Source organism: Ornithodoros turicata, chromosome 7, assembly GCF_037126465.1.
Source record: "Ornithodoros turicata isolate Travis chromosome 7, ASM3712646v1, whole genome shotgun sequence".
In the NCBI taxonomy this organism is placed as follows: domain Eukaryota; kingdom Metazoa; phylum Arthropoda; class Arachnida; order Ixodida; family Argasidae; genus Ornithodoros; species Ornithodoros turicata.
Genome location: NC_088207.1, coordinates 12,283,726 through 12,308,066, shown reverse-complemented (window position 1 = coordinate 12,308,066; position 24,341 = coordinate 12,283,726). Strand labels below are relative to the sequence as shown.

At 48.0% G+C, this 24,341-nt stretch overlaps 2 protein-coding genes across 2 annotated transcripts in view; both read left to right on the top strand.

The window, feature by feature from the left end:
• Nucleotides 1–2,984: 2,984 nt before the first annotated feature.
• Nucleotides 2,985–24,341, top strand: part of LOC135399541 (uncharacterized) — a 163,152-nt gene continuing 141,795 nt past the window's right edge. Inside the window, exons 1-4 of the mRNA XM_064631283.1 lie at nucleotides 2,985–3,093; nucleotides 14,065–14,335; nucleotides 16,204–16,260; nucleotides 16,924–17,027. Coding sequence (XP_064487353.1) covers nucleotides 14,073–14,335; nucleotides 16,204–16,260; nucleotides 16,924–17,027 — 424 coding nt within the window. The 5' untranslated portion in view covers nucleotides 2,985–3,093; nucleotides 14,065–14,072. The remainder of the gene's footprint in view (nucleotides 3,094–14,064; nucleotides 14,336–16,203; nucleotides 16,261–16,923; nucleotides 17,028–24,341) is intronic.
• On the top strand, nucleotides 11,527–12,072 carry LOC135400461 (uncharacterized). The gene has a single exon (XM_064632294.1). It carries the CDS (start codon nucleotides 11,527–11,529, stop codon nucleotides 12,070–12,072), a length of 546 nt encoding a protein of 181 aa, XP_064488364.1.

Below are 24,341 nucleotides of genomic sequence, written 5' to 3'. Positions count from 1 at the left end.
TAGCATACCGCGATGGAGACTTGGTCCTGAGACGGACGCATCTGCATAGCCACGTGACGAAGGGTTTTCCAGCTTCTCTCGCTGATGCATGGAACGGGTCTTACCGGGTGAGTGCGCATCTTACACCTGGTACATGTAGACTTGAGCGCTGCAGTACAAGCGAAGTGTCCGGCCCAGTCCATGTAACAGACCTCAAGGAATACCGCATCTTGGAGCAGGACGAAAAGCAAGAGGACACCGGCACAAGTTCGTCGGAATTCCCAACGTTCCACGGCCCCATCGATAAGTATTTAAAGTGATTGAAACATTTAAGTAATTTATTTTAGTAAACAACAAGCTTTTGGACCAACAAGAGGATAGCCCTTTCAGCCCTGTGGCGATATGAGCTGTTTGCGATAACTGTCAAGCATGGCGATATCACCGCCAAGGGGATGGTTGCGATATCAGTGATGAGGAAACCCTCTCTCCTGTGCAGCGAATATTTAAACAGTTGCGCAGCGGGACTGGGAAGCTTTTTTCCCTGGCTACGTTTCAGAGGATGCAGCACGCAGAGACAGTATGGCACGGCGGAAACAGTTTGGACATGTATGCAAAGAAAACCTTGTTTGTTCACTGTTAGTTGCTGAGTTTGTGTTTTTCGGGATTCCGCAAAGTAGGAATCGGAACCACCCCGGTTTTGCGGGCCGCGTTTCCCCCACAAGTCATCTTAATAAGAGCACTAATGCTCTGAATGCAAGCCCGAAACTTGCGCGAAATACAAAACCCTGATACACATGCAGAGGTTAATCCTTTCCTGACCGCTCCCACAGAGCGTCGATCACTGGTGATCGACTGTTTAAGAGCCGCGCTATTAGCCCCCAAAGCAGATATGGACAAGCGGCAGTATTTGGTATAAACACTGCCGAATGAGTGTCACTTTCACTTTGAGCTTTTCCTCGTGGTGGTGATTTATTAAGCTGGTTCTGTGCCAAGAAGGCAGCGTACAGTTTCATCTTTGGTCGCGGCGTCGCGTTCGCACGGCGGACCTCTTTCGCAAAATCCGCAATACTCGCATTTGAAGCATATTTGGGTTCGGCTTCGTTTATTGGAACGCGAATAGCTCTAATATTTTTGTCCTAAATGTGCGCACATGTATAACTTGCAGTTCTTCCTGTCTCAAAACTAATCGAGAGGAATAGAAATGGGTGAAATATCAGAAAGTGGTACAAGAACAGAAAAGTTGAGCATGAAAGTGATGTTTTCTGTAGGAGTTATGATGTTCAATTCTGCTTTACTCATTGAATGAACTCCGTCACTCAGTTAACATTAACAACATGGGCGTTGATGTTCTATACAGAATTCATCTGGCTATATTTTCCTGTATAGCAACATATTTTGAAGCGATACTGTCAGCCACAAAAATATATTCGTCAGACCACCTAAAAATGGCCATTTTTGCGGTAATAAGGAAATAGTTAAGAAAAGTAATACAAGTTACGTTGTCTCGTGTGGCGAGCCGTCCCTATGACTAGGGTTTTCTTCCTCACGGGTGCTACGGCAGGTACCTAGATGAAAGGGCAAGTGCACCTACTCAAGCATATTGGGAGCTGAACATAAAAAAAAACGAAATAAATTATATATAGTTTAAACCTGTTGGGAATACAAAAAAGAAATTAAGTAAATAATATAAGTATATAACTAATTAATTAATTAATTAATAATTCTCCCTACCAAAAGCGACCATTTTCGAAGTTAGTCAGTTCAACCTTTATTCCGTGCGACCAGTTCTGGTGTCTGACTCAGTGCCCAGATCGCGAGTTGATTTAGACTTAAACGAAAAAGACAGGAGGTCCACTGCATGCAGCCCTGTTTATGCCCCAAAATTTATGTAATGCATTGACCTATTGCAAATGCCTAAGGTCCGATTTTATGCGAGTTGTACTTTGTAATACATTGGTGGTAGGAAGTTGAATTGCTGAATGACGGCTCAGATGAAACTTATGAAATTCAATTTTTAATGGTATGAAATTTTCCGGAGTTCTTCACATTGCGTTACTCACAGGTGACGAGGAGAAGCTTCTGTGTTTCAATGCACAGGCGAAACAGACTGCTGTTCATAACGCTTGGGTCATATTATTTTGCACTATTATATTACTATTATATATTATTATTTGTCACAGAAGGACCAACATGTCAGTCGTTTCAGTGAACTCACCGGTGTGACGCAAAGCGGAAGGTTACGAAGGAGGTTACTTCGGAGATGCAGCTTACGAAATCCTTTCTCTCGAGTCCGTTATAGCTGCTGATGCCGCGTGCTCTTACACATTTTGTTGTCAGCGTTTCTTGCGCGCCACACACGGCACAATTGTAGAAGTAATGTAAACGAATACTTACTATCAAGCCAGAACACAGACCTCAGACGAGCCCAAGAGCAAGATCATGAACGGGGATCTTGAAAATGACGCAAGTCGCTGTATTGCCTTAACGTCTCCACTGCGAGGAGTACGCTTCTCCTGGCGCGCATGAGCAAACTACGAAGATCACGTGATTCCAAAGATTTCTGTTAGCACCACCTACTGAGCGCCAAGATGTCGCCCCCCGTCCATCCCCTGTACGTTCACGGGATGCCCTTTGCCGTACTTTTGAGGTAGCACGAAGTGGGTCCATCCCCTATACGTTCACGTTGGACCTTTGCCATACTTTTGAGAAAACGCGAAGTGGGTTCAACAGGGATGTTCACAGCTGGTCCGAGGGCGGCGAAGACGTTCCCCTCAGGTATGGAACTCCGTGATTGCTTCGTGGTTGTGTGGGCATTCAAACATTTCTGCGCTGCAGTTCCCCTAGAAGTCGGCCCAGGACGCACATTTCCCCAGGGCGTCAGTCGTGACGTTGCCCACATACGTGAGGCCGACAACGGCAAGCCCTTTCACCATCACCACCGCCACCATCTGCGCTGCAGAACTTCTGTCGTTCAGCTGTACTACTTCCTTGTCTCACAGAGCTAAAGAAGAGGAAGACGTCCATATTCCATTGCGTTCTTGAGTGCTCCGAGATTGCGAAGTGCAAATAGCTCCTGTGTGGAGAACGTTCTGAGTTTCGCCGACGAATCCAAAGGCATGTCTGATTTCCTTCACTGCTTTGTAGCATACTGCAATGTTGAACCCATTCGCACACGAGGGCTGTTAAGTAAATAGCTTTAAAAATTGATTTACAATTCTGCACCGTGCATCGTGTTCAGTATTGCGCAGATGATAGGTCAGGTCATGTTGTTTTTGGAAGAACGATAAAAACTTTCCCACTTTTTTTCCTTTTGGGTACACTAGTCCCGGTTTTTACTCTTGTTTTTGGAAGCCATAGCCTCCAACACGTACTCACGTGACAGGCGTGTAAGAATGGTGACAGACTGAAAAAACCAGGACAGCGAAAGAAGACGACGCACACACGGTCGCAAACAAACAGTCCGTTTATGATGAAAGATTAAAGTCACTGAAAAGGTTAGCCAGCTGTAGGAGTCGAACCCACATCTTCTGGATTGCCGGTCCAGGGCTCTACCAATTGAGCTAAGCTAAACCGCCTTCTCAGCGACTTCCAGGGTGCGTCATCTGAAGGGACAAACCAGCCACTCTCTCTCACTCATCCTCCTTTCACTCTTACATTTTTGCTCACTCATACACACATTCATACGACAGGGATCGACGCAGGCGGCAATTGTTGACCTTTTCAGTGACTTTCATCTTTCATCGTTAATTTCTTAGGCAAATTGAGGCTTTGTATGTATTTGTCCCTTCTATGTTGTTCCAGCCTCAGAACATAAGTTCTCTCATGGTCAAAGACCCTTTATGATCAAAAACACGTGTGTCCCTAACAACTTCCTAGATTACCCGCAGTGCTACCCTGGCCCGTGCAGCACAAATATGGCCACACAAATAGGCTGAAACACCTTACGTGTAAATCTACTCCGAATTTTTATTATTCGTAATCGGTGGCAGGGGAGAGGGTGACGGAACACTAACGCAGCGCCCTCTCCTGAGCATCTAATGGAATTCCATTAAAAGTCGACCAACGGGGTCAATCACCTTCCTAAGGACACACGGTTACGTCACGTGTTAATTAATACGTAACGGCAGCGTTACGTCAAAAAGGGAGTAACATCCATTGCACTCCTTCAGATGCTCGGCGAGCTCAGAGTTCTCTGAAGGGGATTTGACATTACTTCTGTGTTCTAGGAGCTTCGGGTTTAAACAAGGTCCCGCATGTCCCACGTAACAAAAGCCACATACCAACGGGATGTGGTAGACAACCCAGACAACACAGATGCGTACCAGGGACGTCCCATGTATGCCTCCATGCGGATGTTGCAGACATCCCAGAGATGACCGCAGTTGGTTCCATACACGTCACTGGGAGATCTGAATGAAACTCCAAAGTACGTAACAGTGACGGTCCCATAGACGTCCCTCGAGATCTCTAAAGGATTTCTGAGGGACTTCTCCGGTACCTCAAGCCCACGCTGGTAGGAGGCTTCACAGCATAGCATATTTGCTCAGCAGAGGTGCTAGCCTCATCTGCTGATTGTTCTCTAGGGTCATCGGTATCCGGTGCGCGTATTTGCGAACTCCACACTGTTAGTGTGTACGCTATAAGGAAACCACATTCGCTTTTATACAGGGAAAAACTGTCAGTTTATTGGTTTCAAATATATTTGAGCTTCAAAGGAACAAAATATCACACTGCACAGTTCCTATAGCAATCCCAAATCCTACAAGTCACATTTACTTCGAACATTGCACAGACGAAAATGACATGTGCAACACCGTAAGCATGACATCACATCTGCGTAAAGAGAACAGTTTGGCTTGTCACGGCGAGTGATTCGTTCCCCGGTCAGCCTCATTACGGCACAGTGAATCGCTAGACAGAGACGGGACACCGGTTATATTAAAAGGCAAGTCGAATTGAATTCAGAAGTTGAAGACAAAAAGGTAAGGTGTGGCACTGGTATGCCCAGATAAGAGCACTTGTAGCAAACTATGCATATATCGACATACAGATACAAGCAAATTAACATAATGCCGTTTCTGAGATTGCCACTTGCTAATCAGACGAACGGATTGGAAGAGACGGCTCCAACATCGTCTGCAGAGCGGGGCGCGGACAATTGCTCACCGGACAATTGCTCACCGGACAGTTGCTCACCGGACAACTGCTCACCGGACAATTGCTCACCAAAAACTGCTGAGGCCGGACAATTGCTCACCGCCTCTTTCACCACACTTATATTGTGATTTTATTTCGCGTTTCTGGCGCTTGACTTTTTTATGTTAGCTGAACTTCTTTCTTAGCTGTGTAAGTTGCTTCAAATAGATCTAGGAATCCACCAGTGAAGAGGGTGAGGCGAGAGGTCGTCCACTTGAGGCACACCTGAAGCGTCTTTGTCAGGACCTCCGTCCATAGGGCGTTCCTAGAGGATTATTTCCCAAGGGGGGGGGGCGAAGTGCTTCCAAGGGGGCAAAGCGTGCAACCACGTCACCTCCTTCCCTGGAGACGGACGCTGCGGAATGTGCGGGTGTTCACGGGTTCATATTATGATGACTCTGAGAAAATAATCATGACCTATGAATAAAGAGTGCGCAATTTTACAAAGTGACTTTGTCCCCCTCTCGGTACGCTCAAGCCTGCGTCACCAGAATCTTCCAAGACACGAGACGGGGAAGATTTAAAATCACATCATTATTTAACTACTAAAATTAGCGAATTTTCTATATCTGTCCAAGTCGGTTTATCGAACGAAAGCCACATTTTAGCGCCCATTAGGCTTAGTAGGGCGGAGACGACTGAACAGTACGGTGGTTAGTTTATTATTAGGTTGGTCCAAGTTCAGTGTTTGCACCGCTATGTCCAGGTTAGTCTAAGTTTGCTGTTGGCAGTTTCCCGCGCGCAACTGTGCATTATTTAGCCAGGTAACATTTATTTACAGTAGTTTGTTTTGAAATGGGGATTTCGATCACTTTATTTCGAGGTGCACCCAAGTTCAGCTAACAAATAAAAAGTCAAGTGTATGAGCACCATAAACGATAAATATAATCACATCACATAAAACCGCGAAATAAAATTGCATATAAGTGCTGTGAAAGAGGCGGTGAGCAATTGTCCGGCTTCATCGGTTCTGTGGTGAGCAATTGTCCGGTGAGCAATTGTCCGGGTTCATCGGTTCTGTGGTGAGCAATTGTCCGGTGAGCAATTGTCCTGGATCCCTGCAGAGCAGCAAGGCGCAAGGCCTAAACGTAGAGTAGTCCTCTCTGAAAAGGCGCAACAGAACTTCGAACTCGAGAGGGATGAGCACTGTGCAAACCTAGCAAAGGCTTGGGAGGAAACAGAGTCTGAGCTGGAGAAAATCTGCATACCCGAAGCATCTCACGAGGAGGTGAGGAGACTCGCCACCTGCTACAAGCGTTACAAGCTTCAGGCAGAAAGGTATTCCACGTTTCTGGTGAGGACTAACGTCGAGGACAGCCTAACCGAACGAGATATTCAGAAGGAAATCGACAAGGACCGATATGACCTCGTAGGAGGCATAATCAAGGAAATTGAAGAACGCCTCGATCGCCAATGTGAGACGGGTTCACGGCGCTCCGTGGACTCGGTACGCTCATCTTGTGCTTCACGACGTTCTGTGCAGTCTAGCGTCAGTTCTTCAGCAAGTGTCGCAGCAGCTAGGGCTCGCGCAGATGCAGAAGCGGCACGTACACTCACGTCATACAGCCAACGGGAAGCCCGCACAGAAGCCGACCTCGAGACACTGCAGAAAGAGAAACAAGCTGCCGCAGCGGAAGCACAAGCCAGGGTTTTGGAAGCAGCACTCGTACAAGGTGGCACACGAACTCCTGAAGTCGAGCTGGTTGACTCGTCAGAGCGAACTAGGGATTACGTTCTGCACCACACCGTACCACAGAGCACGTCATTGGTCCCAGGAGAGTCCGCCGCACACGCTGCAACCCTCCCGTCGCTTCAATGCGACGTCCCGTGCATCCCTGCTAGGGGATTCCCCCAACAGCCCAACGACAACCCCTCAGGGGACGCAAGGGTTCCTATGCCTCAGGAACAAGCACCGGTCATGGGCGACATCGTTAAATACCTTCTTCGTCGGGAACTGGCCACGAACGAATCGGCTGCCTACGCTAGGAGGCTGAGATCCGTGCACGTCGAGGACCCAAGCATGGGCCTTCGATCAATCAGGGAACGTCTTGAGGAAGCATACGGTAGCCCAGAGGCGATAGAAAACGCGCTTGTTCGGAGGCTGGAGAACTTCCCCGAGGTATCGAGTAGTGACAGGGAGAGGCTCAGGGAGCTGGCAGACTTGTTTCAAGAACTGGAATCTGCGAAGGCAGATCCGCACTTGCCTGACCTGTCTTATCTGGATACGGCGCGCGGCGTTAATCCCATCGTAGCGAAGCTGCCCTTAGGTTTGCAAGAGAAGTGGATAAGCCTCGGATCCAAGTACAAGCAAGAGCACCGCGTGTCTTTCCCGTCTTTCACAGTCTTCTCGGGCTTCGTCCGAAGTACAGCTAAAACGAAGAATGACCCGAGCTTCATAATCGGGTCTGTAGTTGACAACAGAAGCATAAAGGACAAACTATCAACTACGCATGGTTCCAAGAGGACATCTGTGTCAGTGCACGGGACCCAAGTTACTTTTCTTGAAGGCGGCTTGGTCGGTACCACCAAGGGAAATACTTCAAAGAAGTCGGACGTGATGTGCCTCCTGCATAAGGAACCGCATAAGCTCGCCGACTGTCGTGCGTTTCGGCACAAACCTTTGAATGAGCGAAAACGCCTGTTAGCGAACTACGGCGCGTGCTTCAGATGCTGCGCGACAACACACAGCGCCAGAAACTAACTCGACAATGCAATTGTAAGGAGTGTAACAGCGACCAGCATGTAACAGCTCTTCATCCTCAGACAGAATCATCCCAAGTTCAATGCAGAAACGTCATGCCCTCGCTGGCAGGCTTAGATGAAGCATCTTCAGAGATCACGTCAAGCTGTACAGGCGTGTGCGGAGGCTTAAATTCTAGACACGACCAGAGCAGGCAGTCCAGATGTACGCAATGCATGACAACAAGAGCAATAGATCTCTGGCCAGGCCAGAATTCTTCGAGCGCTTTGGTATTCGTGCAGGTGAATATCCGTACACACTGAGGACCTGCGCCGGCGTGGTGGAAACGACAGGGCGACGAGCAATTGGCTACGTAGTCGAGAGCCTCACATCCGAAAAACGGCTGGATCTACCCACGCTGATTGAGTGTGATGAGATTCCAAACAACAGGCATAAAATTCCAACGCCAGACGTTGCACGCAGACATCCCCATCTCAAAGCACTAGCCAGCCTCATTCCACCAATGGACCCGCTGATCCTGCTCATTATAGGCCGGGACCTTGTTCAGGCACATAAAGTGCGTCAGCAACGGAATGGACCCAACGACGCTCCTTTCGCCCAGAAGATGGACCTCGGGTGGGTCATAGTTGGTGACGTCTGTGTCGACAGATTACGCACACCAGAGAAGGTCGACACTTTCGCTACAACGGTACTGGGAATGGACGTCAGTCTTCCTTCAAGCCATGTCTCAATCACATTCTCGCAAAGGAAAACCTCAGTTGTCAGCATCCAAACAGAGAAGTCGTGCTGCCTGGTATATCGCCACCGGGTAATGACGCAGTGGAGTCGCTATTCCAGACAACAAGGGAGGACGAAACCTTTGCTCCGTCTGTGGAAGACAAAGAATTTTTTAATCTTATGGACAGAGAATTCCGTATGGACGCATCGGGCAACTGGGTGGCCCCTTGCCGTTTCGTACACCTAGACGTAAGCTTCCTGACAACCGAGAACAAGCACTATCTAGGTTCAACTCGCTATGTCGCACCCTGGATAGAAAACCGGAGATGAAGCAGCACTTTGTTGCCTTCATAGAAGATCTGCTGAAAAATGGTCATGCTGAGCCGGCTCCACCAAGGGACGAATCTAAAGAGTACTGGTATCTTCCCAGCTTTGGCGTCTACCACCCACAGAAACCGGGTCAGATCCGCGTCGTGTTCGACTCCAGCGCGAAAGACCAAGGCATTTCGCTAAATGACCTGCTTCTTTCGGTACCGGACATGACTAACAGCTTGGTCGGAGTTTTACTCCGCTTCAGGAAGGAAGCCTTCGCTGTAACCGCAGATATCCAGCGCATGTTCTATTGCTTCTTCGTACGTGAAGAGGACAGGGACTACCGCGGTTTCTTTGGTTCCGTGATAACGATACCAGCAGCGAAGTTATCGGGTACAGAATGTGCGTGCACGTCTTCGGAAACACGTGTTCCCCAGCCATTGCGACATACGGTTTGAGACGAACCGCACAAGAAGCAGAGCCGGAATTCGGAGCTGACGTCCGCCGCTTTGTCGAAAGAGACTTTTACGTGGACGACGGCCTCATATCTGTGTCAACCGAAAAGGAGGCGATCGAACTCCTGAAAATGACGCAGAAGATGTTGTTGGGTGCCAACTTACGCCTCCATAAGTTTGCTTCAAATTCGGTTGGCGTCATGGATGCCTTCCCATCGGAAGACTACGCCAACGACCTAAACAACTTGAACCTAAGCGGCGGGAACTTACCCATGCAGCGGAGTCTCGGTCTAAGCTGGAATTTGAAGGCCGATACATTCACCTTCAGAGTGCCTGCAAGGGACACTCCGAGCACAAGGAGGGGCGTGCTGTCGACCGTGAACAGCCTTTACGACCCTTTGGGAATGACAGCTCCGGTAACCGTACAGGGCAGACTCCTGCTTAGGGAGCTAACTTCATGTGCCACAGACTGGGATGCCCCACTCGTACTGGACGACAAATGGCAAACATGGAAGGACTCGCTTCGTGCCCTTGAGCGACTCGAGATACCACGCCGGTACGTTGCTGAATCCGTCACCAATGCTCGTAGACGAGAGGTCTGCGTGTTCTCCGACGCTTCAGATAAGATAATAGCAGCTGTGGCCTACATCAGGGTTACAGATTCCAAGGGGACGCCGCACGTGGGGTTTGTGATCGGCAAAGCGAAGCTGGCACCACGGCCTGAACAAACCATCCCGAGGCTGGAGCTATGTGCCGCTGTGCTTGCTGTCGAAATCGCTGAGCTGGTAGTCAACGAAATCGACGTTCACATCGAAGATGTCAGGTACTACACGGACAGCAAGGTTGTGCTTGGGTACATCTGTAACCAGTCGAGGCGCTTCTACGTCTATGTCACCAATCGCGTCAACAGAATGAGGAGATCCACGAAACCCGAACAGTGGCACCACGTCCCGACTGACCTCAACCCTGCAGACCACGCCACTCGACCAGTTGCTGCGGCAGCTCTCACTCGTACAACCTGGCTCACAGGACCCGAATTCCTTCACGAACGCTCGAGTACGGAGTCGGCAAGCGCAGCTTTCCCGCTCCACCAGCCAGAGGTCGACCCTGATATACGACCACAAGTCTCCTACTCTGCAACTTGCATGATGAACCAACAACTGGGTACCCATCGCTTCAAGCGCTTTTCGACATGGACGTCACTGGTAAAGGCCTTAACGAGTCTCGTACACATCGCTCGGTCGTTTCTAAACCCATCACCCACTTGTCACGGATGGCACCATTACAACACCATTACAACAAACCTCGAACCGCGGAAGAACTAGCGCATGCTAGACAGGTCATCCTGCGTAGTGTCCAACACGAGGAATTCGCAGAGATCATCGTTCGGCTTCGCACGGACGTACCTCAACGAAAACACTTTTCAACCAAACGCTCTCTGTGGAAGCCCGATCCTTATATCGGCAGCGACGACCTGTTAAGAGTTGGCGGGCGCTTATGGAATGCAAACATGAACGAGGAAGAAAAACACCCGCTTATTGTTCCCGGTCGGCACCACGTCGGTTTACTACTGCTTCGGCACAGTCATGAGAAGGTCGTCAAGCATCAGGGAAGGCACTTCACGGAAGGGGCTGTTAGAGCCGCTGGCTTCTGGATTATCGGCGGAAAAAGATGCATAAGCGCCATGATCCATCGCTGCGTCACATGCCGTAAGCTTCGACGCAAGTGTGAGCAGCAAAAAAGGCAGATCTACCTGAAGACCATCTAAACACAGACCCCCCGTTCACTTTCGTGGGACTGGACGTTTTTGGTCCATGGGTCGTCGCCTCACGACGCACAAGAGGTGGTTTAGCCCACAACAAGAGGTGGGCAGTCCTCTTTACGTGCTTAGCCGTCCGTGCTGTGCACATAGAAGTGATAGAATCTATGGACACTTCCAGCTTTATTAATGCCCTACGAAGATTCATCGCACTTAGAGGCCCAGTTAAGCAGTTCCTTTCAAACCGAGGAACAAACTTCGTTGGTGCTTGCTCTGAACTAAAGATATCATCGGTTCGCTTCGAATCCCGCAAAGTAGAAACTTTCTTAAACGAGCAAAACTGCACTTGGATATTCAACACACCGCACTCTTCGCACATGGGTGGCGCGTGGGCGCGAATTATAGGTATGGCTCGCCGAATCTTGGATTCGATGCTCCTCAGCGAGGCCGTCGCACCGTTCTCTCACGAAATTTTGACGACATTCTTAGCAGAAGTAACTGCCATCATAAACTGCAGGCCCTTAGTCCCTGTATCTTCGGACCCCGAATGTCCCTCAGTTCTCACCCCGGCAATGATTTTGACACAGAAACCGTCACCACCAACGGCACCAGCAGGAGAGTTCAAAAGTCTCCACGTCAAGCAGTGGAGACAAGTACAGGCTCTGGCCAACACGTTCTGGCACCGAAGGAGGAATGAGTACCTACTCAGCCTCCAAAGTCGTCGCAAATGGCTAACCGACCAACGTAATCTTACGGTCGGCGACGTTGTCCTATTGAAGGACGCGAAAAGCAGACGACATGAGTGGCACATGGGAAGAATCAACGCTGTGTACCCAGGAAAAGATGGAAAGGTGCGGAACGTTCAAGTACAGACGGCCCAAGACAGAAAGAAGAAAACCTTCGAGCGGCCAGTCTCCGGTCTAGTTCTGTTGTCGTCGGAGCAGGGCCTGTAGTTTTCGGACATATTATTGAACTAAGTGCATATAGTCTGGTATCGTGGGGATACCAGGGGGGGAGTGTTCTGTCCTGTTCGCGCATTGTTTGTTGTATGTAACTTCTTAGTATTTTGGGAGATTTGGTGGCGCCACCACAGTAGTCATGCATTCATCTTTGTCTTCAGAGCTCACGCGCTTTACTCCATGCTTGAGCATACTGTTCGGACGTTCTTTGTCTGCTATCTATTATGGGTGAAATAAGCACAGTCTTTTCACCTCTTTGAGAGGTTTAACTTTCTGACTGGTCACTTTCTTGGAGTTCTGATGGAGTCAGAACAATAGCTGTAGCTCATTTGGAGCCATGCGGGTCACATTACTTCAATATCCCAATGAGGTTGGTTTGCACGCGCCATTTTGGGGGTCACATTCGCGTGCTACCACCACACTTCTCCAAGTACTCCGAAACTATGCGTTGGGGACCCTATAGAGATGTGCAAGCGGTGCCAAGCCAGCGATGATCAGAGCCGTTTATAGAAAGAGTTTGGCCATTAGGGGAGTCTAACTTGAAGCGCGTCATGCGATGTCACGGCTAAGCGACCTCCCTCGCCGTGCTCGATTGTTGTCCCGTCGTCAGCCGGTCGCCGACGCCATATTGATGCTGATTGTTGTTTACTATGCAAGGAGGGAACACACGTGCGTACGTCGTCCTTGGAAAGCCCTTCGTCCTTGGACTCTTTCGCTTTGGCAAGAAAGCCCCCCCCCCCTTATTACAGGCGGCTGTCTGTCATTAGCTGGCTATTCCTCCAGATTACATTCAGTGCGACAACAAAGCTGTTCACCAGCTGGCGCACATCATCAAAATGGCGCGCACCAGATGGCTCATAAGCGGATTCTTCTTGGACTCAGGCTTTCTGGGCGGCGCAACGATGACTGTGACGTCAAAATAGGGTCCACCCATGAGGCGGCAAAGGATCAGAGAATGGCCAAACTCTCCCTATGAATGTTGTCTATTGTATTCCGCTTGAGTACGGTTTTGTGTACATTGGACAAACACGCCGGTGTCTCAACCGATTAGGGAACACACAGGAAACGCTGAAATAATGGCTGAGTCTTCGGAACTGGTTGACCGCTTTTGGGATTGTCAAGGTTGCCAGCCATGCTTCATGGACACTACCGTGCTTGCGCGAGAACGCTGCACATATCGAAGGTTGTTTCGGGAATCGTTAGAGATTGCCACTAGGGGAAACGTCATTTATCCCTCCCGGCCCCCTTCGAAGATTTTTAGCATTGAAGTTGATATGAGCCAATAAATTCATTGCTGTGTCTGTCTCTGTCTATCGGTCTTCTTCATGGTACTAAATAGTGACTTTTGAAGTATTTGCAAGATACCAAGTTACTCGCAAGTGTATTTAAGATACGAAAATACTCTACTCAAGTTTCTGTATATGTCTAATCCTTAGTCGTTAGTTCTATATGAACGTCAGTTCGATAATTCGATTCACGCAATTAACTCAGGTTCATTGATAGGCGCTACGCTCTATGCAGGTTGGTAGTACGCATAAATTCCGATGAACGTAAATATCTGGTTGCTGATGACATTTCGCAGAGTCTATGGAGATATGCACAAACGGTCAGGACGAGACACGGTTGTAGAACTCTAGAACTAAACTGAACGCTGTAATGCCGAGGACGGTACAGTACGAAGAAAAGTCTTTCATGGCCTCTCAAAAGACGCATTGCGAAGTATTTTACCCCTTTGAACCTCTATTCATGGGCTTGCTGAAACATGGTTATCAATATGACAAGCAAAGCCTAAACCTGCAGTAGACGGAACCTGCAAAAGGGAACCTCGCCAATTTGAAACAACGATTAACATACGATTAATAGGTCATGAGAAGAGCTATTGGTTTCTATGTTTTCAAGAAGGACGCTAACTGAATTTGAAAATGTTTATCTTTAATCAGTTTAACATTCGTGAGTTTCTGATTGTCCGCTTCTTTGTCCACTCAGCTAGAACCATGGCGGAAGACGAGAAAAAGCTTATTCCCGATGCTGAGCCCAAAGCAGGAGCAACAGGAGCATCGGCGGCACCGGCTCCGAGTACGTCAGGAGCCCCTGCAGCACCAGTGGCACCGCAACCCCCGGTACCTGGCGCGCCAGCACCAGCCGCCCCAGCACCCGCCGGCACAGCACCTGCGGCTCCAGTACCAGCCCCAGAAGGCAAGAAAGAAGATGCAAAACCAGAGGATGCAGCAAAGGCGCCTGGTGCAAAAAAAGAGGAGTATGTATTACTTCTTCTCTACGAGGGCCCCGTTGTGTACCCGGAGCACTAAGGCGACCCCGGAATCCCACTGACCCCGCTCCTTTGTTCTTGAGTGCCGCGTGTTCAGGTCTCTCCTTTAAAAAAATCATCCATTGTCGAATGAGCGTATGCTAAAATGAAGGAGGGTCATGACGTAGCATGACCCACATGTGACTTGTGGCGTCGACCGCCGCGGCTCAAGTGCGCATAAGTAGCGCGTGAGGTGACAAGAACGGAACAAAGAATGGCGCGGGAGCTTTGTGACGTCACGCGAGGATCGCGTCCGTGTCTGCTCTCTCATACTGTTCTTCTAGATGTATTTGCACAGTGAGAATACACCGCACACTGAAAATATTTTGCATGGTGACTTCCAATGGACAGGTTAATTGTCACCTCATTGTTGATGCAACTTGGCGGAGGTTCGAAGAGAGCGCTGATCAAGTAAATGGATCTGTTCACGTATCTGTCTGCGAGAAGCAACACCTAGGAATATCCATTCTTAAATACGGAGTGCGTTGAGTTACGCGTGATGGGTGCCATAGGTTTGGTTCTGTTCCACCACTTCGTGCTCCCATGTGAACTGCCATTCTCCTCTTCCGTCAACGCCGTATAGCACCGTTCTTAAAGGTATCGTAAATCAGTAGACAGGTTCGTGCATGTTACAGCGTCGTTTAACAGCTTGTTAAATTGTAAACCCAGCGCAACAATTTACAAATGCTCCGGAGAACCCGAGGTGCATCCAGGGAAGCGTCAAGGAGAGAGGAACACCTCAAAAGACAAAAAACAAACAAACAAAAAAATGTGAAAAGCGGACGACGACGGTGTTGTGTGTGTGTGTGTGGGGGGGGGGGGGGCATGTAACACGCTCTGCTACATTTTCATTTCACACGGTACACCACTGTATGCCTCTATAGCTAGCGCGGATTGGAGACACAATGGCTGCAACAATAGTGTGGAGCTCGAAGGAGGCAAAAAATGTTTGCGACAGTATTGCAGTATTGTGGCAGGACAGACGTGAAGTCGTCTTAGAGGAGGACCCGGAAAGTCACTGAGTCGGTTTGGGTCTGGTTGTCGGTCGCTGAGAGGAGGCGACCGTGATTCATTTTCGTAGCGGTTTAACGTTTACCTTCCCGTTTTCATTCACTGTTTGTAACCCCGTTTTGCGAGAAGCGGAGTTTCACAGCGGAACGCATTGCAACCTGAATGCTGTGTTTTTATGAGATGGCGCTGCTCTTGTCTTCCAGCGGTAGCAGAGTGCAGGCTCTTCTATGGCAGTTCTCGCTAAATAAGTGTCACGGAAAAAAAACGAAACACCTGCGTCCTGCAACCGTTGCAAGACAAAGCGCAGAACGCAGAACCATCTGATTTAAACACGGCGCCAAGACTGAAACGCATGCGCAGCATAGACGACCGCACCTGGCAACCGGACAGGAGCATACGGACGCTACTCGGGCAGAAAACAAACAAAGAACCACAAGATGGAAAGAGACTGGTCTCCCACTACGGGTACATCCGGTGGCGGACGTTGTGGACGCGTAATCCGGGATAAAAGACGTAGTTTTGGCTTGATTTCATTCGTCGTCGTCATGTCCCCTCCACGGCGCGTGACTCTTCTTTATGGACATACTGGAGAGTTTGACTCTATCCCCGTCGCACATGCCGCCGACGTCCGCGGAACTGATCATGGTTGTGTGAGCGAGGTTTGTTGTATTCAACTGTCATTGTACATTCCTATGGGCAAAAAAGTGATGTTCCTGTGTAGCACCGAACCGCTGTCAGCATTTCGCGTGGTAGACACGAAAAGAACGAAAAACATAATCTCTTTTTCACTTTGTGTTCTCTTTCAGGGAACAGGTTCTCATCGCTCTTTTGTCTTTGGTGCGCAAGAAGCTGGGCAGCCATTTGTAAGTTTGCTCACCTGAAAACATATAACGTTACGTTTTCCATTGTTGATCGTTCATATAATGTTGCACGGCATACGCAGAGTGTGAAGGGCGTTTCTCGTACAAGCTATACTAGCATTTCGATAAAAAAAAGAAAACTTTTGACTTAACACACCCAGAACACTTTTTTTTTTCTTTTTCTTTTTTTGCGGTGCGTTACACTGAGGGGGCTGGACATTCTCTACAAGCAAGTAGCTCTTCGCCAAATGACTTAGGCTCGGTTTCACCAACGCCATTTAAAACTTAACCCAAGGTTAGACTTACCTAAACTTCGTGCTTATCGTTAAACTGTAGTACCAACAACTCTATGTGACCCTGTGTGACAGGAAATATCGCTATCCCGCACTAGTGAAACAGGGTCGACGATTAATACCAAGTTTAGGGAAGTATAAATGCTCTTAATTGAACATATCTTCGTGCCTCTTTTTAGGACCTCTGGATTACGTTTACATTTTTAGCGACTTTCCTGTTACGCACTTTATATGTCGCATCCAAGACAGCCTAGCGTCGACGATTAGAACTATATATGCCCTTCCAGCGTTTTGGTAAAAATGGTCCTATATATATATATAGTGGTCCTATATATATGGAGTATATAATTGAAAGAGTATTTCTTCTCCGCAGTAAAGAGACTCGCCAGCTGGTCATCTTGGCTGTCGTCTGCCTCCTCTTGATTGCCTATCTCATGTTTTCTTCAAAGTACCTCCTGGACTGGCTTCGTTCCGAAGGTAAGTCAACTTTATTATTCGGTAACACAACGTCGTAACCTAACAAGGAACACTACCTGTTAGAACGCAAGTGCCGTTTAAAAATTACGTCCATCCAAGTTACGTCTCTTCCATTTGTTTCTGTTTTGCGTACTATAGAACGCGCTCGCTGAATGTTTTTAGCAACAAGATACTCAGCTATAGTGAACTAGGATGAGTGGTATGATGAGCGGAAACTGGGGGTACTACCCGTCGATGTACCTGCCAATAGATGGTGGCACTCGCGTCTCGATAGCACACGATGGAATCGCCTCTCTTGGATTTCTAACGAACTACTGGTTACGTGAGAGCTCCAGTGCCGTTAACCCAAGAGTATGCATTTCATTCTTCTTGCATGCTGCGTTGCACCTTAAGCAGGGACAGAGCCAGGCGAATGCCACGCGTAGATCCCGTGTGCCGCACAGTTCTATGTCCACCGCCGCGAGGTAAACGTGTTGATCGCGTCCAGTAAACGCAGGAGTGATGCACAGAGACTATATACAGAAAATAGTGGACATTGTGGACATTGACAACTACGCACGAACAATTTCATGAAAAAGCTGCAACTGGATTATACCACCGTCGTTGTACCATTGAGGAGGACCTGCAGCTTCCTGAGTACGAACAACAACAATGCCAGTTCAGAAGTTAGCAACTTCGTATACAAACAGTCGTCAATAAACACGTGCACGTTTCATAACCTATGAATGGGCGTTGGAAGGTAGTGGGAAGGGGAGCGTTTATAATTTTTCGTGTACCATGACCAAGCAACAAGCTCAGCGGAAGAAACAAAGCCCAGATAACCACTCAATACGTTTGTAAAGAGCACCTCTTTTGAAAGCATAAAACTATATCACTAGTAACACCGCGATTTAGCAACAGAGTCTGCAAGGGCCCCGATCTTCAACTTTCACGCAGCGATCGTTATCGTTATATTTAAAGCTCGCGCGTTTCAAAGCCGCTGTGGTAGGCTGGCGCAACAGCTAGTGGCGAATCAGGGGCCGCAGTGATGCATTTAACACGCTTCGTGGGATAACGACATGTTGAAGAGCGGGCCCAGCTGGACTCTTGTATTAGATAAAAGCACGGTCCCTTGATAAAAGTAGAAAGAAGCAGACCAAGCAGCACAATGTACTGAAAGTCGAGTGCCATGTGGGTGGGCGGCTAGGTGGAAGGTCTTGAACAAACCAGTGAAACTAAAGAATGTTGACAAGATACATGCCGTCCATCCACCATTGCACTCGACTATCTCTACATTGCGCTGCTTGGGAGCCAATAAGTGCACGAGGCAATATGTGACGGGTACTTTCTAAGAATCGTGGGAAAAGGGTCGATTTCCGTGTCTATAGCGGTCGACGCACGCGATGGGTGCTCGAGGTGGATGTGCCTGGCTCTATAGAAACATCTTCAGAAAGCGGTACAGCCTATTAGTCAGAACCTGACTAATACACTGTGTTTTCCTGTGTGTGTACATCAACTAATTTACCGACTCTAAGCACGCACGTAATGTAACATTAAGTAGAACGGCTGCAACAAGCAAACTTCAAGCAGGTTGCATAGGGAGCGATTTTCAGCTGCAGCTGAAAAATAAATAAATAAATAAAGTGTTAAAATCAAAATGTCAAAATTTCGTTTGGTGTGGTTGGTGTCATATTCTTCTGTACATTCATATGTAGGAGTACATGTCGTACATATGTGTGTACATTCTTATGTATGCGGCGTTACCGCCGTTGTGCCAATACCTGGCACTGTAGTCCTGAAGAAAATAGGCAGCGCTTCACAACAGCCACCCATACACTCTAAATCTGAATACGCTTCTTGTGCCACGCGTATTTTAAGAGTTTTTTTCCTGAGAATATTACGCGACAGAAGTCGTGTGCCACATATATAGGGTGTCCCACGACCACGGTGTAAGAAAAGAGAAGTGGCCGAACGCGCCGCATACTCCGCACGCCGACGGTGTCGAATCTTTTCTCGTGGTTCGGAGAGAGGCGTAGCACTCGTCTTGGGGGGGGGGGGGGGGGGGGGGGGGCGGACTTCTCCTCGTTGTGACCGTGGACATGTGCGCAGCGGTTCGGCATGTTTCGTAGCTGTTGCATATGAGTTGCGAAAAATGTGGTTCAGTGGAGATAATACTGACCAATAAGTACTCTGCCTCAGTTTGCCGTGATGGGTACAAGCCGTGCAAGGGCCATTATTTTCAGTGTATATTAAGACATTGTGTTTTTAAGGGCGCGGTGGCAGGTAATCTCTCGTAAGGTAATAACAAATAATAACTCCTGGCTTCACGTTGCGAAACGGCTATGATCATGAGCGATGCCACAGAGCTCGGTCTGCCCATTAATTTTGCTCCCTAGGGGGTTCTTTAACGTCCGCTAAAATATCCACACATGGCACGCGGAATTTGCCACCCTCGCGAAACACGGCGTGTCAAAGCAACTTGTGCCCTGCCACGAAGTTACTGGGGGCCTTGGAAGGGTGCAAACCCGCAGTCCCCTGGATGAACCGTGTTCTGAGTGCAAAAGAGCACTAACTCGAGACGTAGAGACGAGAACACACATCTCGTCTCTTCGTTTGGTTTTAGCGCTTTTAATTTCATGATGTCCTAGTCCTACCAACAGGCCCAATTCGACGTTTTACGCAAATGGTAGTCGACATCGTTCCAGAGGGGCAATCTGTTAGCCAACTCTCCGCGACACGCTGTTAAGCTGTACTACCATCTTTCGAAACTGCTCCGCATACCTTTCAAAGTAAAATAAATGAAGCAAACAGAACGAAATCTTGTCGATGTTCCTTCAAAGTGATACGCGGCATCTACACACATGTGTGATTCATTGGTTCCACGTTGTAGATGTAGCTCTTCTGCACAGATTGTTTCTGCACGATCGTTTCTGCTATCCGTAATGCTGGAAGCAACCCCATCAACCAACAAAATAGGGACTTGGTACGCAGAACAAATCTCTTTACGTTTCGAAAATTATCTCGTTGTTACTGGTGGATGCTTGCGTTAGTGAAGAACGCACTGTATGTAGGGTTGCCACCTTTCGTAGTGAAAAATACCGGCTGAGGGAGAGGAGGTAGAATAGAGGGAAAGGAGGAAAGACTCCCGGGAAAGGGAAAGTGGGTGAGGGGTGGACGAGCACAGAGGGAATGACAACAAGAGCGAGCGTGCTCACTCAAGATAATACGAGGAAACGTATGTTCCTGTGTGTGGCTGGATCATTGATGCTAGAAATTGTTATAAACAGGCATGAACCCTACATTGGATCGTATTGGAGCAACCGGATTGGACTGCGACTCACTTTGAGAAGCTCATCGACGCAGACAAACCCTTCTTTGCAGGCGGAGATCTCATGATACGGCCTAAGTTCAAGCTGGCTCGACACAACCACCAACAGCTTTGCACAACCACCGCATTAATGAATAACTAAGAAAACGACTGGTAACTGCGGAGTTGTGTCTGCGCTCCTCCATTTATTCAAGCTGTAGTGGAATGTTGATGGGAAAACCCCGTAAAAGCCTCCATGAAAGGTCTTGAGTCACACATACCGGCAAAAGGCTGCCGGTATCACCTTCCTACCGGCAACCGGCAGAGCGAGCAAATAACCGGCCGTGCCGGTATAATACCGGCCTGGTGGCAACCCTAACTGTATGTAGTATTGAAAGTGTGGGCAGTTGGGTGCTTAAAAGTCTCGCAAAAACAATATTGCGTAAAACAACTCTGTACTGATTCGTGCTGAGTAAACCTTCAACCAGCACTCAATGCGTCGCACCGTTAGAAGGTAAAGATTATTTATAGTAAGGTGGGGCACAATAGGAACGTACTCTGAAAAGAAGTAGGCAGGACAAAGCGCTTAAATTATTATATATATAATTGGGGGTTTACGTCGCGAGACAACTGAGGCTCAAATTATTATACAGCTATCCTAGCCCTGCCGTAGCCCATCTAGAGTAACACCGGCGACTATCATCCTCACGCTCATGCTTCTCCTTCTCATGAGGGAACGTGGAGGTGGCCAAGGAACCAAGGCGGCCAAGGTGGAGGGTATCGAAAGGAACCCCTACTATGTCAATGGAATGCACGTAACCTGGTCTTCTTCCAGATGGTGCCTTATTGTAGAGGCACTCTAGGCAGGGCGCTAGGTACCGGCGTACGTATCTTTTCATACGGGGAAACCAATATGTCTCCTCTTGTTTCTTCATTGTCTTCTCGCGTCTAAAATGTCCTAAATAGTCATGGTACAGGAAGACCACACTCCTGCGAGGAAAATCCGGAACTAGCCAACGTATGTGGCTGTCGTCACCACAAGCTTTCTTATACACGCGGTTTCCCTTGACGGTGTAGTTCTTCTTGATATCAAGATCACCACTGGACATGCTTTGTGTCTTCTGCAATCTCATCTTGATGTCGCGGATTTTGGATTCTGTAGCTTGTGTTGCGGCGAGCCAATCGTCATCCATTAGGGTCGCCAGCGCTAAGCTGGTTGTTGTCTCAGTGTCTTCGGGGTTTCCCACCGGAGATATGCTGCGAGCATCGACGCGAGGCATATGAACTCCTGGCTTATGTTCAACGTCAAAAGTGCGACTCGTGGGAGCAAATGTCGTTTGTTAAGTTTACACCGCGTGGCGTCGTAGTCGGTCACCACGTCGCAGAACATACACTGGATTTTTTCAAGTGCCCATACAATCGACAGGGTTTCTAGCTCATGTGAATGGTACATGCGTTCGGCGTCGGTCGTTCTACGGCTCGCGTAGGCAACGTGACGACTTGCCCACGCTCTCTTGCTTTAAAGGGACTCTGACCAGAAGTTCGACAAATATTTCGTTTGTATCTATTACGAAGGTATAATATGCCTCCAAGCCACACGCGAAATATTTTGGCTGTGCGCGGAGGCAAAGTTTGCCAAACGGGGAGCTGAAAACCGGCTTCGCTTTTCCCCCTCAACTCCCGCAATCGGGGCCGAAATCTAGCCTCTTTGCAGTGGACATCCGCCAATTTCCGTGTGCGTGACGAAATCACGAGGGCCACGTTTCATTGGGCGCCCGGACCGGAAGTTCTGTTGTTAGTGAGTTTGTGAGAGCGCCGGCATCCGTCCGGAAAGCGATCTTCAATATGGACGTCGAAGGAAGAAATGCGGAGACTTCGAGCCCGGAAATTCTTTCTGAACTTTCTGCGATCGAGAAGAAAATTCTGCGTGCTGAACAGCTCGGTAGGCTTTCGAAACGTCGCCGATGTCGCGAATGCGAGACGAAGTTAGAGCTCTACGAACATCAGTCACAGATGAAGCAAACAGCATGAGTCGCCTGTCTTCAGGTAAGCGATGAGCTTTTTAACGCACACTGTGATCGAACATGTAAACGTTCTCAGAAATTTCGTGTTCTGATATCTAATGCGCACTTGCTGTTCATGGTGCCGGTGTGGCTGGTGTGTCATAATGCCGAAGGAGATCGAATGCTTGTGCTGCAAGGAGCTCGAAAACACTGCCGAATGACTGCAGTATGAGTGCATTACAACCCACAAAGATTTCCAACTTCTATTCTTCAATATGACTGTCCTGAAGGTCGCATATTGAACTCCGTGGGCAGCGCGAACCTATGAGCGACTATATTCACAAGTAAGTCACATGTGTCCTTGTCGAACGATGTTAAAATTTGTACGTCCAAAACTGGTTTGGTCCTGCAATAAAGGGGTTAAAAACTCCAGTACAGGGCGCAGCACATAAAAAGGCTATACAGTACACGACTCTGAACTGGAGAAAACCAATATAAGCAATTTTGTAATTGTCAGTGTGCTGTGTCCTGAGTCACGTTTTTATGTATTGCCCTGTGCATAAGGTTTTAACGTAGGTTTTTAGCGATATTGAGTGTTCTTGATTGTCGATTCAGTGAAAAGTAAAACAATGTTGGGTTCTAAAAGCACACAGCATGTGTAGTAATGTACAAGGTGTGGGCAGGTAAACAGTTGCTCTCAGGTACATGTAGAAATGACATTGCACACACACTGTACTGTAACCGGTTACCTATTTGCCTAAACTATATTTTATGTACATCTGTGTAGACGATGCAGATACACTGCGTACCGCCATTTTGCAAGGTGAGTATGGCACAAGCTTGGGAAAAACAAGATCATGGTCATCCCAGCCTGTGCAGTGAAGAGGGTCTGGCAAGCCTTTCCCACAGAAAATGCCACAGGCTTCAAGTACCCAAGATCCTAACTGGGGGTACCTCTTCGCACAGCTCGTCTATCACATGTAAAATAATTCAGCATCTGTATTTAGGATGATCTATAGCTCTCAGGATGATGCATGGTTCATGAGTTCAATATGTTGTGTTGAAACACAGCACTAGCCCTTTTTAATGAGTCTTGCGGAACAATAGATGAGCACTCCTTTTGTGACATTGTGTACCATTGCTACAGTGAACAATTTCTTGAGCAAGACTGATGAACGAACGAAAAATAGTCTTATCTTCCAAATATGTATGTTTCTTGTAACTTCCGTATTTGTTAAGTGACCCATGTTGATGTCCCCCTTCATGTAATGCCTGCAATGGCCTTTGAGATATATTCATAAATAAATAAATATCAAAACCGGAAAAAGATGTAACACGTATCCTCTCTTTGTGTGAATGATACATAAACATTCTCAGATTTGTACATAGTCACACTTTGCCTCATTTTGCATAAAGCCTAGTTCCACCTCTTACATCATCTCCACATCTTCAATCTCCAAAGCAGTACAAGGCTAAAGTAATCAGCTACTACATAAAAAGAAGGAGGGGAGGAAAACAAACGCTGGCACATCTAAAATTCGAAGAAACCCTGGTACTTTCACGGGGCTACTCACGGCTCAGTGCTGGATCAGATCCCGATGGAAAACAGCTTTTCTGAGCCTCAGTGATAGATTCCCTTGATTGCACTGACTGTGAGGCACAACTCATTGGCTTGGTGGCAAGTGGGCTTGCGTCTGATTTTGTGCAGGTTTGGGGGACACACCTTTTAATAGTGTTGATGGAAAGCAGGGTGTGTGAAACACTGACTTCTGGTAGATGAATTCTTGTTATTTATAACCAGGTACCCATGTTCTAGTAATCTAGAAAAAGCCTTGGCTCTCTTGGAGGAAATCGCTAATGAATCTGAGTGTCTTTTGTGGAAACAGGTTGTAACTGCCTTTCTATCCACCCTACTTAGTTGCCCTAGCAAAAGCAAATATGTAATGCTGTACACCATATCTGGCGCTAGCACACTAATTGCTTTGAGTGTTCTCAGGCTTCTGAAATGGAGCTGGCTCGTACATA

Bases quoted from the DNA above. Each gene is read 5' to 3' on its own strand.
- LOC135400461 (XM_064632294.1), top strand. From the start codon at position 11,527: ATGGCTCGCCGAATCTTGGATTCGATGCTCCTCAGCGAGGCCGTCGCA.